Raw genomic sequence first — 14,731 nt, forward strand, 5'->3', positions numbered from 1 at the left:
TCAGTCTCACTTTTGTAGCCCTAGAGGCAGAATCGGGTCTGTCACTTTCTGGCACAGCAAAGAGAAGATTTTTCTGGGACTGCAGACTGGTTTTTGCCCTTAGCCTCTGCAGTTGCAAGCAGTAACTGAAACTGCAAAATGTCAGAAAATCATCTTGTGCCTTTGGACTTCTGTCAGGCTCTCTTTCATTGTGAAATAGTACAGTCCTGAGGACTCTCTATTTGCGTCTCACTGGTTTTTAGACAAGGATATCAAGGAACTGAAGTGGCAGTTGGTTACTGTTGGTAGATGATCAGGTCTTTTGAGTTGGTTACAATTTCTAAACATCAAGCTCTGCAGGTTGGCTGACCTTATGTATTGGAAAGACTCATAGCTATTCGATTTTATGCTGCCCTTTTACAAAAGCCTAAGAAGGTACTGATGTAATGTGAAATGTGAAGGTATGTGCCTTGTAGAAGATTACGCAATTTCTGTTACTGTTGGAGCAAACACACTACTAAATGGAGCTTAGAAATATTGTTCATGTTAAGGAGAGGGTTGGTAGGGAGAGTTTGCAGCCTTAGGTTCTGCAAGGAATGTTTGCTGTGGTTTGCTCTGTGCTGGGCTCCTTCTAGGCTTCCTAAGAACCTCAGTTGCTCCTTTGTAGCTAAAAAGGGTGAGCAACATGTGAACAGACTCGGATCTCGTAAATGAGGCTGCTGACAGGATGTTTTCAGGTTGTTATGGAGAAATTTTTCAAGCTTTTCAGCAGTTGCCCAGTACATGATTGCTTTTGTTTTTATGGATTCACAGGTTTAGTCTATTCTTGGCATAATCAGATGTGTAAAATGGGGTACTAGGTATATGCTTTAATTGAGATTCCCTATAAATTTGAACAGATTAGATGAAGAGGTGCTGCAGAACCTGAATTCACTTTAATTTCTCTGACAAATAAAAAGCTGTGTGCAAGTTGTGGCTACAGGTGTACCTGTCTGAGATGGAGTGGAAAAATGACCTTAGGCCTGTCAGAGGGGTGTTTTGAGTAGGTGAGAGATAACTGTTTACCAGTAAGAGTGTTAACCTGCTTAACTTGACTCATATCCCAGGAGATCTCGTGTTGGCTGTGCTGAAGAAGCACTAGTTTTGCGAATAAGGTGAATATAATTGTCTCTCTGGCATATTATGTTAGTCCAGTGTAAACATAATGCTGTCTCCTTCAGAGAACACTTGGTCTCTTCCTCAGATTCTTAATATCTGGTATTTGTAAGAGCTGACTAAGAGCTAGCTAAGCATCCTCAATCCTTCAAAATGTTGTGTCAGCATGTGGTATTCAGTGAGTCACAAGGCTAATAACTGTATTATGGCAGGTGCAGGGAGGAAAAAAGGTAAGTCTTATTTAAAATAAAATTGTGTTTGTCTTCAGAATTTCATGTTATCTATATTGGTGTTTAATAGTTAAAATAAAGTAGGAGAAAAATTTGTAAGAAAGCAATGAAATGTGCCTTGTGTTTAACTGCAAAGGGTTTACTGAAGCCTTTCTGAGAATAAGTCTGGGGTTGTTTTTCATTTCAGTTGATGCTGATGAGATAAAAAGACTAGGAAAGAGATTTAAGAAGCTTGATTTGGACAACTCTGGTTCTCTGAGCGTGGAAGAGTTCATGTCTTTACCTGAATTGCAACAGAACCCGTTAGTACAGCGAGTAATAGATATATTTGACACAGATGGCAATGGAGAAGTGGATTTTAAAGGTAAGGCACAGTGTTCTGTGACAGGTGGTGGTACTTCAGAATTCCTAGAGCTTTAGAATTCCAGTTTTTCTTCATCTAAAAGAGGAGAGGTGAAGAAGACGTGTTAAAATAAGGTGCTAAATCCTAGTGGAACTAAATACCGGTAAAACTAGTTTCTCTGCATTAGGGCACTTCTGAGTGAAATGGTTAAAAGACCAGATTGTTTAGTGGTAGCTTTTAAGGTCTGGCTGGCTGAGGACTACTCATTAAATATCTCTTAAAGTATACCAATTTAGACTCTTAATTTTGATGCTGAGGAGAGACTGAAGAAAGTGTGGTAGGCTAAGTGGTGTGTTTCTGCATAAGTTGTATTTGTCCAAATGAAATCTCTTCTTTCAAGTATTTAGAAAATAGGAAGGAGCCCAGGTTTTTCTCTTGATACTTCTTTTATGGGGTTATTTTTAGGTAGATCTTAGATTGACACTTGAAACAAAAAAAAAAAAAAAATCCAAACAACACAGAAGATTTGATTTAGTACATTTCTCAAAATTTTAGATTAATTTTAAATATTCACGATTAAAAGGGCCATGATTAAAATCTTCCTCACTAGTTCATCTTAAAACAGTGTCTGAAATCATAATGTTTGTAACTTCTGTTCAAGGTAAAACTTAGTATTTCTTATGACTAGAGAAGGTTAATCAGTCTTGCATTTTTTTTTTAATTGGAGAAAGTACTTAAATCTTATTATACTGACAGATTGACACTTTAAATAAGATATTAATATGCAAGAGTTCGTAACCTCTGCAAAGCCCATTAAATGTCTATAGGGATAGCTACAGTATAACCAGAATGTTGAGTTTTGATCAGAAGCAGTAATTGTTGCATGGAACTATTCAAAATTCCCTTGTAAAAAATAGATGGTCATGAGCAATGATCATCATGTTGTCTGTGACATTGAGCTGTGATTAATACAGTCATCAGGAGTTGTTCCTCTTGGAAGGAAACAGGAAGTTGGCAAAACCAATTTTCTTTTATAGAAAAATATTATTTTAGTATTTCTTCAAAAGCAGTTTTCAGTTTCAGTGTAATTCTTTACATTGAGAAACCAGTATTGAGAGGAGTTGTACAATTAGAATCTCAACTGGAGTAGCTTTAGTAAAGAGCTTAGAGTTTTCTGTCAAGGTCTTGTGAAGGTCCAAAACAAAATTACTTAAATGCTGGTGTGACATAGTCTGTTTAGTGAGTGCTGCATTGGATTTGGGGTTCCTCCCACTGAAGAACATTAAATATCAAAGTACACAGACATTTAGGTGTCACAAGGTAGGCAATATTTTAAAGACTAGATAGGCAATATTTTAAAGACTAGATTGCTTTTACAATTTCTAAAATTTTCTGAATGTTGACTTCTTTGTTTATTAAAAAATGTGCTTTGTTATACATGTTTTCCTTGCATTGTTTAGAATTTATAGAAGGAGTCTCCCAGTTCAGTGTCAAAGGAGATAAAGAACAGAAGTTGAGGTGTAAGTATTTTGATTTTCCTTAACAAAAATTTTCTCATACTCAAAAATACACTTTTGTAGGTTAAGATTAAGAAATTGGCAAATTCAGATTGTTGTAAAGAGAGGAAAATAATGAAAGTAGATTGTAAGCTTTTTGCACATTTTGTCCTTTATTTGTTGTGAAGATTGTTAGCACTCTTTTCTGCAGGGAAGGTTGGAGGAGGGAGGTTGGTTGATTTCTGAAGAATTTCAGTTGCTTTCTGTTTTTTATAAAAAGTAAATTCATTTAAGAACGGCTTGCTATATAGTTCTGTAAACTTAGAGGGCCTGAGAATAATACTCAGTTATATGCTCTTACAGTAGGAAAGCATTAAATTCTTGTTTCAGAACTGCATCTCCAGACTCTGGCTTTAGGAGTAGAAGAGTTCAGTTACGGATGTAGCTTCCAATAACTAAGACTGAAATATTTAAAAATAAATTCAGTCTTGACGCCAAGTTGTTTGCAGCAAAGTAACCAGATGGGATTTTAAGTCATCTGTTTCCTGGAAGGTTGTATTTTTTTTGCTGGCTGGGTGCTTTACTTGTGGGGAAGATTTTCTTTTTTGGTGTTCACAGAATGCTTTTACTGCAGGTGCTAGAACAATTTCAGGTGTTTTCTAAAGTGAGTATATATTGTTTTCCAATGACAATTGCTATCAAATGGTTGGTTTATTTTTTTTTATTATTTTTTTTACTTCTGCAGTTGCTTTTCGCATTTATGATATGGACAAAGATGGCTATATCTCAAATGGAGAGCTCTTCCAGGTGCTGAAGATGATGGTTGGGAACAATCTCAAAGACACTCAGTTACAGCAAATTGTAGATAAAACCATAATTAATGCAGATAAGGATGGTGATGGAAGAATATCCTTTGAAGAATTTTGTGCTGTAAGTAACTTCTAAAGAAAAATGGAGTCATTTACAGAGAGAGAAAAAAATATCTCTCAAGTGCTGCTCTGGAAAAAGAGTAAACAGTTAAAATAAGCATTTTTAGGAACTTAGAGGTTTACTGAACAGAATGCTTATAATGTAGCATTTAACACTTGAAGGGGTTGATTTCATCCCATGGGATATATTTGTTTAATTAGTTGACAGCAAGTTTTAAATTCTTTCCTCAAAAAAAGTAGATGACACATTGAATATTGATCCTTTGAAAATTGCAATAATGAGTGTTTACTCATTGATTTTAAATGGTACATTAAGGAAGATACACTTGATAGCATGGTTTGGGCATTGCTTTTTTCCCCTAATCTTCGAATTTATAACTTCAGTTCAAACATAACTTGTTCAACTTAAAAAAATATTTGAGTTCTAAAAAAAAGAAGGGGAGGGAGGGTGGTGGAAATCTGCCATGCTGCCAATTACTAAAGTGAAAAGGTACTATTGTTTGCATTTTGGGGATTTTTTTTTTTTTTAAGTTTAATTATTTTTGTGACATCATGTAAAAAACATTTTGTCTGCAAAGAAGTTAGAGCTACAGCCTGCAAATGCCTGGATTTAATACTGCATTACTTGTTTATTTCTTGTACTGGGCTGTCATCTTCCAGCCATCCATCAAATGTGATGTTGCCTCTTCTTTTGACTTTGGGCTTCTTGCCCAGGCTTCTTTCCTTGTGCTACTGATGGATTTTCCTCTTCTTTACTTTTATTTTCTTGAGTTTTTGTTGACCTCATGACAGGACACTTTTCAGTTCTATAACATGTTATTCTTTTTCTTGCATTTACCCTCTCTGAATCTGGTGCCATGTATCTACAAAAATGCTTTTTAATTTGTTGTCTTTGGCACATACCATTTGGCCTTTGAATTTTGTTCCTGCATTATAAAATGTTCCTCTGACATGGCACCTTTCCTTTTCCTGTGAACACTGGTAATTCTTTCCTGGGTGTATGTTCTGTGAGAAATCCTGCTGCTGTTCCTAAAGTACTTTCCTTTTCCTGGGAAGGTTCACAGTTTTACAGGGTGTTTTAGAAGTCATCATTTTATTTAACATGCACAAACATACTACAAGGTCATAGTATGAGATGGAGAGGAATGCCAGAATGGTGTTATTTGCACTGGTTTTCAGGCCCTTGAGTGTGTAAATTGTACTAATTGTACTGAACTACCTTGGTTTGTACATAATTAATTTCATCTCTCACAGTACTTGTAAAATGTAAATCAGTTTGGAGAGGCCAGGGAAATACTGTCTTTATCATTGACCGCAGTGCATCTATTGAATGTTTTCTTTGCACTTTGTTAATTTTCAATTCTCATCTTTCTGAACCTTATTTTTCTCCCAGGTTGTAGGAGGCCTAGATATCCACAAAAAGATGGTCGTAGATGTGTGACTCTGTAGGGCACCACCCAACACTTTTGCTTTCTTCTCCATCTCTGAAGATCTGCTCCAGACGTCCAGCAATGCTCTCTGTGTATTTAAATGGAAGTATTTTTCTCTGTGAAGCCACATTTTCCAACATGAGCCTCATGAAGCCAACTAAGTGTTATTGAACTTTTATTCTCTCAATAACTCAGTGTAGCACTTTAAAGTCTGAAGGACAGCAAAGATGGAAAGAGCATATCAATGTGGCGGAGAAAGGGAAGGGGTTGGCTTTTTAATTTATTTTTCTTCATCTTTTATAACAAGGAAATATCTATCTATATATATATATGTGTGTGTGTATTTATATATAGATATATATGTAGCTTTCTATATGTAGTAGCTAGGTGGGCTTTAATTTAATATACTTGACTCAGAAACAAAACTAGAGTACAAAGTGCCAAGCAGAATATTAACAGTTCAATATGTGGATATACATCCTTACTTTTATTTCACACAGTTTTATATATATAGTAGAAGAATGTAAAGTTTTAACTGGGTCTTAGGTCAACTCTTTTCCTTTTCCTGTGACTGTTCAGATGTTTCTATATATTGAATGGCTGACAAAGCATTGCTTCTTATTAAATCACCTTAATTACTTTTTTTTTTTGTAACACGGGAGACTAAGTTTATTTATACCTGTTAATATATTACCAGGGACTGTGTCTCTTTGCTAAATAACTTAGTACAGTTCTACTTAATATGAGAATATAGTTTAATGCTACTGCCAAGAACTAGTCCTCGTGTGCATATAGTGACTGCGGAATGCTTTGATGGCTGTTAGATTCCGTCACCCAGGAATTGGGAGCAGCTACAGCTGTCCTGAAGCCAAGACAACTCTGCTGTTCTGGGTTCAATTTAGATACAGCTGCTTAAGGTGGTAGATGCATATATGATTTTCTCTTGTGCTTAGCTTAATGAAATTAGGATCAACATAACTGCAGGATTCCCATCTACTTATTTTATACAGTACTTAGATTATAAAATATTCTTGCCACTTAAATTCTGTTGTTTCACCCATGATAGTTTTCCCCCTTGCATTTAAAAAATACTACAGGTAGCTAAATAACTGGTAATATTTTATATATATATGTATATATGATTCATACAGGGGGGGAATCTTGTTAACCTATGCCATAGAGGAGGAAAACTTCACACTATCTAAATTTATACCTCTTGCAGTTCTCCAGTCCTTTTCCTGGAGAATTTTTTTTCTTTTCTAGATTTGTCCATATCATAATTTGTAATGGAAGGTAACTTGATCTGTTTGTGTGATATAAAAGTAGCGAGCCATGTTTTACAACTTTATATCATCCCTTCCCTTTTCTGCAGTGGTACTATTGGCTGGAAGAAAAACATTTGCAGATTTTTTAGGACAGTACATCTTTCCTGTATAGTAGTTTTTCTATTTAAAAAAAAATTGTTTTATAATGAGCAGTGGAAAGTGCAGGTTGTCTGAACCTCTTCAATCGAGCACCTGTCTGCCATAGCTGTTCCTTCAACTGAGTGCTGCACATCATGGGCTCTGTCTGTGAGAGAGAAATCCAGGTGCTTAGTGTCCTTGCATGACATGAAGTTTTGCATGTAGATCGATTTGAAATGTTCCTCTTGTTTACATAATTTGCATAATTGAAAAGATAATGTTGCCAAACTTTGGTAAATGTTAATGTTCAAAACAAAAATCTCCACTACATGTAACTTTTTTCTTCTTCTGGATCAGTACGTGGTTTATAATCCCAGCCAGTGGTTGTATCTGTTCCAGTGTCAACTGCCATGTGCTCTGCTTCAGGGGGGGAATTAGTCTTTTGTGAATTTTTTGTACATAAGTATTTGTTACAAACATTTTAGCAAATGCTTTCAGTTTTTCTTGCTTGTGCATATCTTGGCTGGCATTATAGAATTTAGTGCTAATGTTATTTCCTTAGGGGGACTGGAAGGGGAGGGATGAGGTTTTTTTTTCAGTTTGTGTGGGGAAAAATGATTTATGTTGAATGTTTAGTTTTTCCTCTGCATGCTACATCATATATTGTGGGAACTATAAGAACCTTCATACTGTATGAATACAAAATAAAATATTTGAACCTTAGCTGGCGTGCTCAGTACCTTTCCTGTTCACCTTAAAGCAGCTCTGCACCTTGCTCTGAAGAAAACTTGTTCATATTTTTTTGTCCACTCCTTGATTAAGATTTACTGAAAAACTCCACGGGGTGTAGTCTGCTGAAAACGTCCAGGGCTCATTTCAGCATTTCAAGACATGTTGATGTTGTTTAATGGCACATCTGGTTCTCTTTGTTAAACGTTCCAAGTGGATAACCTGCTTCATTTGAAATCCCTGTGGAAAGTGGTTTTAAAAAACAAACCAACCCCTCCTAACATTAATGTAGGTGGAGAATAAAAGGCAGTTCATGTCTCAGGAAATGTCTGAGCTTGTATTGACACCAGCCCTCCTTGCACAGGTATGCCCTTCACAGCAGCTCTGTGCTGTGCTCTTCGGGGTGCAGGTGTTTGGACCTTGTGTGTGCTGCCCTCTCCCTTCTGCTGCTTTGGGTCAGTGTCGGTATGTACCAAATTTAGGATAAACATCAGTTTTGTGCGCTCTTGACTCACTCTCCTTTATCTTCTAAGCTAATTGAAATAAATGACATAAGCAGCCAAGGAACAGAAAACGTAGTGAGCAGGTACGTGTGCCTGGAGCTGCTCAGAACGCACACACTGTCCCCTGTATCGCTCAGACTGCTAAACTGTGTGCTGAGGTAACTCCAGCAGGTCTTAAATCTATTCACAACTGAAGGCTCCAATCAGTTTGGCTGTAGTGATAATCCCATACTGTGAAGCACTATTCTGGAATCTTGGACATTGACCTAAATGCTTACTCAATTTGCTTGTGTGTTTGATAATCATATTTCAGTTTGTTTTCACTCCCAAACCGGAACAGATTTATTTTGCAAGATACTTTGCAGAAGGTTGCCTGGCAGGTTTAGGAGAAGAGGGTCCATTATTAAGTCATGCTGGGACTGGGCACTCTAATTTCTCCCCCTACTTTTGTTGCATTATGCTACTTATATAACATTTTAAGGAGACACACAGGACCTTACAGTTGTTGGTGTTTTGGTACACTGGAAAGTACTTCACCTGGTGGCTCTTGGCTTCACTAGGCTGTCCTTACAGAACATTTTAGGAATTAAGAAATCTATACGTGTGCAGATTCAGGATTCAGTTCAAATATGTTATTTACCCCTTCATCTTACGCTTTTCATGTGATGCATTGTTCCAGCAGCAGCACAGACTCAGTGGACAGCCCACCATTGAACTCTGCATTCCAGTTGACTCCTTTCAGGCAGATACTAAACCATGATGTGTGCTTATAAATGCTTAGCTCTGCCAATTCCTTTAGGCTCAAAACATCAAACACCAAGGCTTTCTGAAGAAGTAGCCTCTTAAGTCTGATATTCAGAAAATCCGTAATGAAGCAGGTTTTTCTTTGAGGCTGTTCAAATAAAATCATGGACTTTTGATATAGACACAATTTAAAACCCCTTTTAATGACTAGACACAAACATTAGGTCTGTTCAAATCAGACCACATGTCCAAAGTCAGAGTGCACAAACAGTTGTGGTTTTCTTCTGGGCTTCCAAATCCAGCAGAAACCTGATGGCTTCTGTAGCTCTTGGCTTCTCCTGTGTCCAGGAACCTGGACTTCCGGCCCCAGTCCTTGGTGGTGCAGCTCAGAACCTCTCAGCTGCTCTGCTGGCCACTGCCCTAATATTGCCATAAACTTTGGATGGAGGACTTCCTGCAGAAGAAGGCACAAATCTAGTCAGGAAACTGCCACGAAAAATGGATGTGTTGTGCTCACACCTGTGTTAAAATTGGAGAACTAAGCCAAAGGGTGAGAAGGATGGGCAAGGTCAGTCACCATCTTACTGCAACTGCAGAGCTCAACTTCTGCTTCCAAAGCGGGTTGCTCCCTTTGGCTTTTGAGACCCCTTAGGGAATGCTGCAGCTAAATCAAAATGCAGAACATCTTTCTGCAATGTGGTGAGGGTTTTGGAGCCAGAAAGCAAGTCCTGGATTCCCTGCTTCTCCTCTTAAGAGTCACAAGCCAACTGCCAGCAAGCTATTTGCTCCAAATGGAGGTGTGGACAGGACAGGGAAGAGGGTGAGAGTCACAAAGCAGTTTCTCAAACTGCAAGATTCATATGTAGTGAAGATCAGATAAGAGGACTTACCTAAAATTAGATTGCAAATTGCTGTTCGTGCCATTTTAATGTTCTGAAAAGATCCCAAAATATGAACTTTTCTGTAAAAAGAAAAGTAGCAGTAGTTAACAGAAAGTAACTTAAGAGATTGCACAGTTAATAGAGAATTGGAGGTTAGAGGTAAATGTGGAATTTTGTATCAGTGTAATAGTTTCTTTTCTACACTTGTTAAAAAAAAAAACCCAGGTGAAACCCACAAAACCTACAACATAAGATTTGTGCTCTTCTAAATGCTTTTAAAATAGATTTTACCATTTGCAAATTTAATAGTGTAGCAGCTTCAGGAGGAAAACATTGCTGTGTTGGTGAGTTCCATTTTGATTATTCGTAAGAAGGAATTCTTGTGCTTTGGGGATTGACTGAATTCTAGATGCGCTGGTGACACTATCATTCTCATAACAAAAGGTCAAATAACTTGTGTTCATTAAAATATTCTTTTAAATATTTTTTCTTACTACTACTCTACAACAGTTTAATAAAATTTAAGTTATCTTTGTTTCTGGCATAGGACATGGATTAGCTGAGGGGTTGTGCTTTGCCTAAGAGGAAGTCAGTCTGTACTTACGTGTCAGCAAGAACGATGCGTGTCCTGGTCACATTTTCTATGGTGAATTTGGTTTTTCCACCTTTCCCTGCTATTCTCCCTATTGCTCTTGACAGATGATCTCCTTTCAAAGGTTTGACTGAAATGAGAATAGCATGCTCAGGGTAACAGCAGTGGTGTGTATTCCTGTTAATGCTTCCCTTGGTCAAGTTGCTGGAAACAACTCATGCCAAGTACTACCAAAGCAACTTCACTGGTCAACACAGATCCACCTGGATTTCAGCTTTTTTTTGACTAGTAATGCACACTGCAGCCAATGCTGACATAGGGTTTCTGGAACTCAAGTCTCCTTTAGAAGTGCAGAGGGAGGCACTGCACTTCATGTTGAGGAAATGGAGTCCAAGGGCACCAAGTTAACACTGGTAGAAATGAAGTAGATCAGGTTTAGATCCTGCCCTGCAGGGGACTCCAAGGAGTCCCAGTACTACATAAAATTAGATGTTTCTGACTTTCCTGATCTGTGAGGTCAAAGTGATGAAAGTGGAGCAGGGGAAAAGAAAAATCCATAGTAGCAGGATGCACACATGACTTCTTGAATGCTGCATCAGAAAATACTCACCGTCTGTAACTTCAAATGACTCTAGAAAAAGATCGTCTAATCTGATGAGAGCAAGGGCATCCTGAAAGAGCAGGAGATCTGTTATCAGCAGTTATTTTGTGCTAGTAACACAGCTGAAAGCTGCTGTTCTCTTTATACACACAACCTAGCAAATAACAACTAAAGTTAAATCCAATTTTTTTCAACAGCAATGCAAATACTTCCATCTGGAGAACCCTACACAGGTTTGGATGCCCGTGCCTTCAGCCCTGCCTCCCCAGTGCTAGTGAATCCATACAGGTCTAGAGCAAGGAGCAGCCCTTACCACACTGAAAGAAGTGGGTTTGCTTTCTCCAACAGGCCCAGTCCCATTTAGTATCTACTGATGATCTGGATGAGGGGATTGAGTCCACCTTTAGCAAGTTTGCAGTTGACACCAAACTGCAAGTGGAAGTGGTGATCTGCTGGAGGCTAGGAAGGCTCTGCAGAGGGATCTGGACAGGGTGGATAGATGGGCCAAATCCATTAATAAAAGGTTTAATAAGTCCATGTGCCGGGTCCTGCACTTAGGCCACAACAATCCCCTCCAGAGCTACAGGCTGGGGACAGAACGGCTGGACAGCAACCAGGCAGAAAGGGACCTGGGGGTTCAGCTGACGGCTGAACACAAGCCAGGAGTGTACCCACACGGCCAATGGCATCCTGGCCTCTATCAGGAACAGTGTGGCCAGTAGGACCAGGGAAGTCATTCTTCTTCTGTACTTGGCACTGCTTAGGTCACACTTTGAGTATTATGTCCAGTACTGTTTTACCCCAATTTAAGAACGACTTTTAGATGCTCGAATGTGCCCAGAGAAGGACAGCAAGGCTGATGAAGGGTCTGGAACAAAAGTCCTATGAGAAGTGGTTGAGGGAGCTGGAGGGGCTCAGCCTGGAGAAAAGGAGGCTCATGTACACCTCTTCACTCTCTACAGCTGCCTGAAAGGAGGGTGTAGCCAGGTGGGGGTTGGTCTCGCCTCCCAGGCAACCAGCGAAGAGAACACAGTCTTAAGCTGCACCAGGGGAAGTTTAGGCTGGATATTAGGAAGAAGTTCTTCACAGAAGGAGTGACTGGGCACTGGAATGGGCTTCCCAGGGAGCTGGTAGAGTCACCATCCCTGGAGCTGTTTAAAAAATGACTCGATGTGGCACTCAGTGCCATGGTTTAGTTGACAGTCATAGGTTGGACTTGATGATCACAAAGGTCTTTTCTGCCCTAGTTAATTCTGTGATTCTGTGAGTTTCGCACAGACTGGAGGTTACTGGCTTGGGCTGAAGAAAAATGAGCAGTCTCTACCAGTGCAGAGGACCTCAGAGATTATTGCTTTATGCTTGTCTTACACAACCTATGTTCTCTGTTTATGTGCTGTTTGAAGGCTACTTTTTTATCCAGCATTATCTTAAGAAACTGGATGTCTACTCCAGTCACAACTTCTAGAAAACACTGATTTCTAGAAAACCACCTAAGGATTTTTCTCTCTTTATTTCTTACTGTAATTTGCAGAGAGGCCAGGGACAGATCAGTAAACTGGAGCAATTTTACAATCTGGCTGTTGGGAGACTCACCTCTACTTGAAATCCAAGTATAAAGGCTTTCACAAAATCAGCTGCTTTTGTCAGAGCACTGAGATCCTTTGTCTCTTGACAAGTCTGCAAGACAAGAAGTTATGTTTGCAAATTAAGACCAGTTAGGAGCAGAACTTAAAAGATCAGCCTGTGCTTGGAGGGGGCAGAAGAGAAAAGTTGCTGAAAATCCACACCACCGCTGACTAAGTAGAACCCTTTTGGTGGAGAAAACCCAAAACCAACACAAACTAAACTCCAACAGCAAACAGCAGGAAAAAGAGAAGTATGGTGACGACAGGAGAGTTATTCAAATGACAGTATTCTAAATATGCCTTAGCAGATGAATGAAATTAATTTTAAAGTTTTATGTTCATGATGGATATGGCCAAAATGAAATCAGCTTGATTAAGAACAAAACTACCTTGATATCTTTTCACCAGACATCATTTCATATCAAAAGGTGCTACTAAAATCCCAGGGTTTTCTCCTGCAGTTATTGAGTGAAACTGCAGGAGTTCCTGCTCCTCCCTACCTTTCACCTGAGATTATTTCTAGGAAGTAAAGTAAATAAGGAATAATTCTGTCCTCCAATTCAAGGAGGATGGCTCCTGCCATCAAATTTGTGATAACATTTCATAGTTAGGAAGCAAAATTCCTGCTGTATTTTCACTATTACATTGGAAGATCTCATATGTCAGTGTTGCTAATACAATTAGTCGTATGTCAAAACTTTAGATATGCCCTTAAAAACTCCTGGTGTGAACATTCCTCAGAAGGAATAAGGATAAAGAATGAACGTCTACAAGAATTACAGGTTTATACTGGGGTCTGTGCCCTAAGGTATTCCACTGCAAACCATTAAAGAAAAATCACATGCTATTAAACCATAGGCCCTTATTGTCTGCAACAAACAAAGGCATTTCGAGATTCAGTGCCCCTTTTTAAGATCCTGTTTACTGCCAGGTCAGTATTGGGTAACGTTAAATAGCTGGAAAACACTGAATTACAAAATCTTATCTAAGACATAGATGAAAATTCTTCCTTAATGTACATAACTTTCTTTTACAAAAACTGAACACACCCCCAGCTTCTGCTGGCTCCTTCTGGAACAGATCTGTAGTTTTGGATTTTACTTGCAGTAACTATTTGTTCCAAGCAATGTGATCCCCGGGGAGGTGACACCACACAGTTTCCATTTTTCCAAGCATTATATGGGATTTACAACTTCTCTAGTCTTTAATCTGCGGAACACCCATGAGGAGAGGCCCTGCTTTTCAGGAGGCAGATTCACAGAACGGTAAGGAGTTGGAGTGGGCCATAAGATCTTCTAGTCCCAATCCCGGTGCCACGGGCAGGGACACCTGTCGCTAAACCAGGCTGCTCAAGGCCTTATCCAGCCTGCCTTGAGCACTGCAACCTGTTCCAGTGTCTCACCACTCTCACAGTAAAAAAATTCTTCCCAACATCCAAACGAAACTTCCCTTCTTTCAATTTGTAAACGTGACTCCTTGTCCTGTCACTACAGTTCCTGACAAAGAGCCCCTCTCCAGCTTCCTTGGAGGCCCCTTCAGACACTGGAAGGTGCCTCGAGGTCTGCACACAACCTTCTCTTGCCGGGGAAGGCCCAAGAAGCTGCTCCCCTTACCTTGATCTCAACATTTCTCGTTTTCAAGTTGAACCTGATTTGAAGCTGCAGATGTTCCACAATGGGCGTGAATATCTTCATCCAGTTCTCCTTCAGCGGCGTGTACCTGTTGGCCGGCACAGGGATCTTCCTCAGCTCACCCTTCCCGACCTGCCGGGGGCGAGACACAGCAGGCCGTGAGGCGGGGGACGCCGGAGACCCGGGGGCGGCGTTTCCCCAGCGCCCCGCGTACCCCGAGCGCCTCGGCGGCCACGGGCGGGAACGCCGGCCGCTTGCTGGGCCGCGCTTCCGCCGTGTCCATGGCAGCTCCCGCCGCCGGCTCCTCGCCGCCCGCCCGCCGCTTCCTGCGGCTCCGCCGGGACACGACGCTGGTGAAGGCGCCGCCGGCCGCCGCCTCGCTCTCCATGTTGGCCGCGCAGCACACGTGGTGCGGCTCCCGCCGGAAGGGGCCGGCGGCGCTTCCGCCGCAGCCGCCGGG

General features: G+C 40.1%; 2 protein-coding genes across 3 annotated transcripts in view; one reads left to right on the plus strand and one right to left on the minus strand.

The window, feature by feature from the left end:
• PPP3R1 (protein phosphatase 3 regulatory subunit B, alpha) overlaps nucleotides 1-7,688 on the plus strand; it is a 38,935-nt gene extending 31,247 nt beyond the window's left edge. For both annotated transcript variants that reach the window (XM_041477131.1, XM_041477132.1), the window contains exons 3-6: nucleotides 1,552-1,728; nucleotides 3,168-3,227; nucleotides 3,949-4,133; nucleotides 5,526-7,688. In XM_041477131.1, coding sequence (XP_041333065.1) covers nucleotides 1,552-1,728; nucleotides 3,168-3,227; nucleotides 3,949-4,133; nucleotides 5,526-5,573 — 470 coding nt within the window. In that variant the 3' untranslated portion in view covers nucleotides 5,574-7,688. The remainder of the gene's footprint in view (nucleotides 1-1,551; nucleotides 1,729-3,167; nucleotides 3,228-3,948; nucleotides 4,134-5,525) is intronic.
• Nucleotides 7,689-9,123: 1,435 nt separating this feature from the next.
• Nucleotides 9,124-14,659, minus strand: PNO1 (partner of NOB1 homolog). The gene is made up of 7 exons (XM_041477133.1): nucleotides 14,486-14,659; nucleotides 14,254-14,403; nucleotides 12,609-12,692; nucleotides 11,025-11,085; nucleotides 10,427-10,544; nucleotides 9,832-9,902; nucleotides 9,124-9,395 (listed from the first exon to the last, which is right to left on the minus strand). Exons 1-7 carry the CDS (start codon nucleotides 14,657-14,659, stop codon nucleotides 9,328-9,330), a joined length of 726 nt encoding a protein of 241 aa, XP_041333067.1. The 3' UTR covers nucleotides 9,124-9,327.
• Between the last annotated feature and the right edge of the window lie 72 nt (nucleotides 14,660-14,731).

This window comes from Pyrgilauda ruficollis, unplaced genomic scaffold, assembly GCF_017590135.1.
Source record: "Pyrgilauda ruficollis isolate IOZ18807 unplaced genomic scaffold, ASM1759013v1 scaffold4, whole genome shotgun sequence".
In the NCBI taxonomy this organism is placed as follows: Eukaryota; Metazoa; Chordata; class Aves; order Passeriformes; family Passeridae; genus Pyrgilauda; species Pyrgilauda ruficollis.

Excerpts from the sequence above, each read along its gene's own strand:
- PNO1 (XM_041477133.1), bottom strand. The coding sequence starts at position 14,659 with ATGGAGAGCGAGGCGGCGGCCGGCGGCGCCTTCACCAGCGTCGTGTCC. Across the intron at positions 10,545-11,024 it reads GTCATTTGAAGTTACAGACG|TCAAACCTTTGAAAGGAGAT; the intron begins GTGAGTATTTTC and ends TTCTCATTTCAG. Across the intron at positions 9,903-10,426 it reads CGCATCGTTCTTGCTGACAC|AAAAGTTCATATTTTGGGAT; the intron begins GTAAGTACAGAC and ends TTCTTTTTACAG.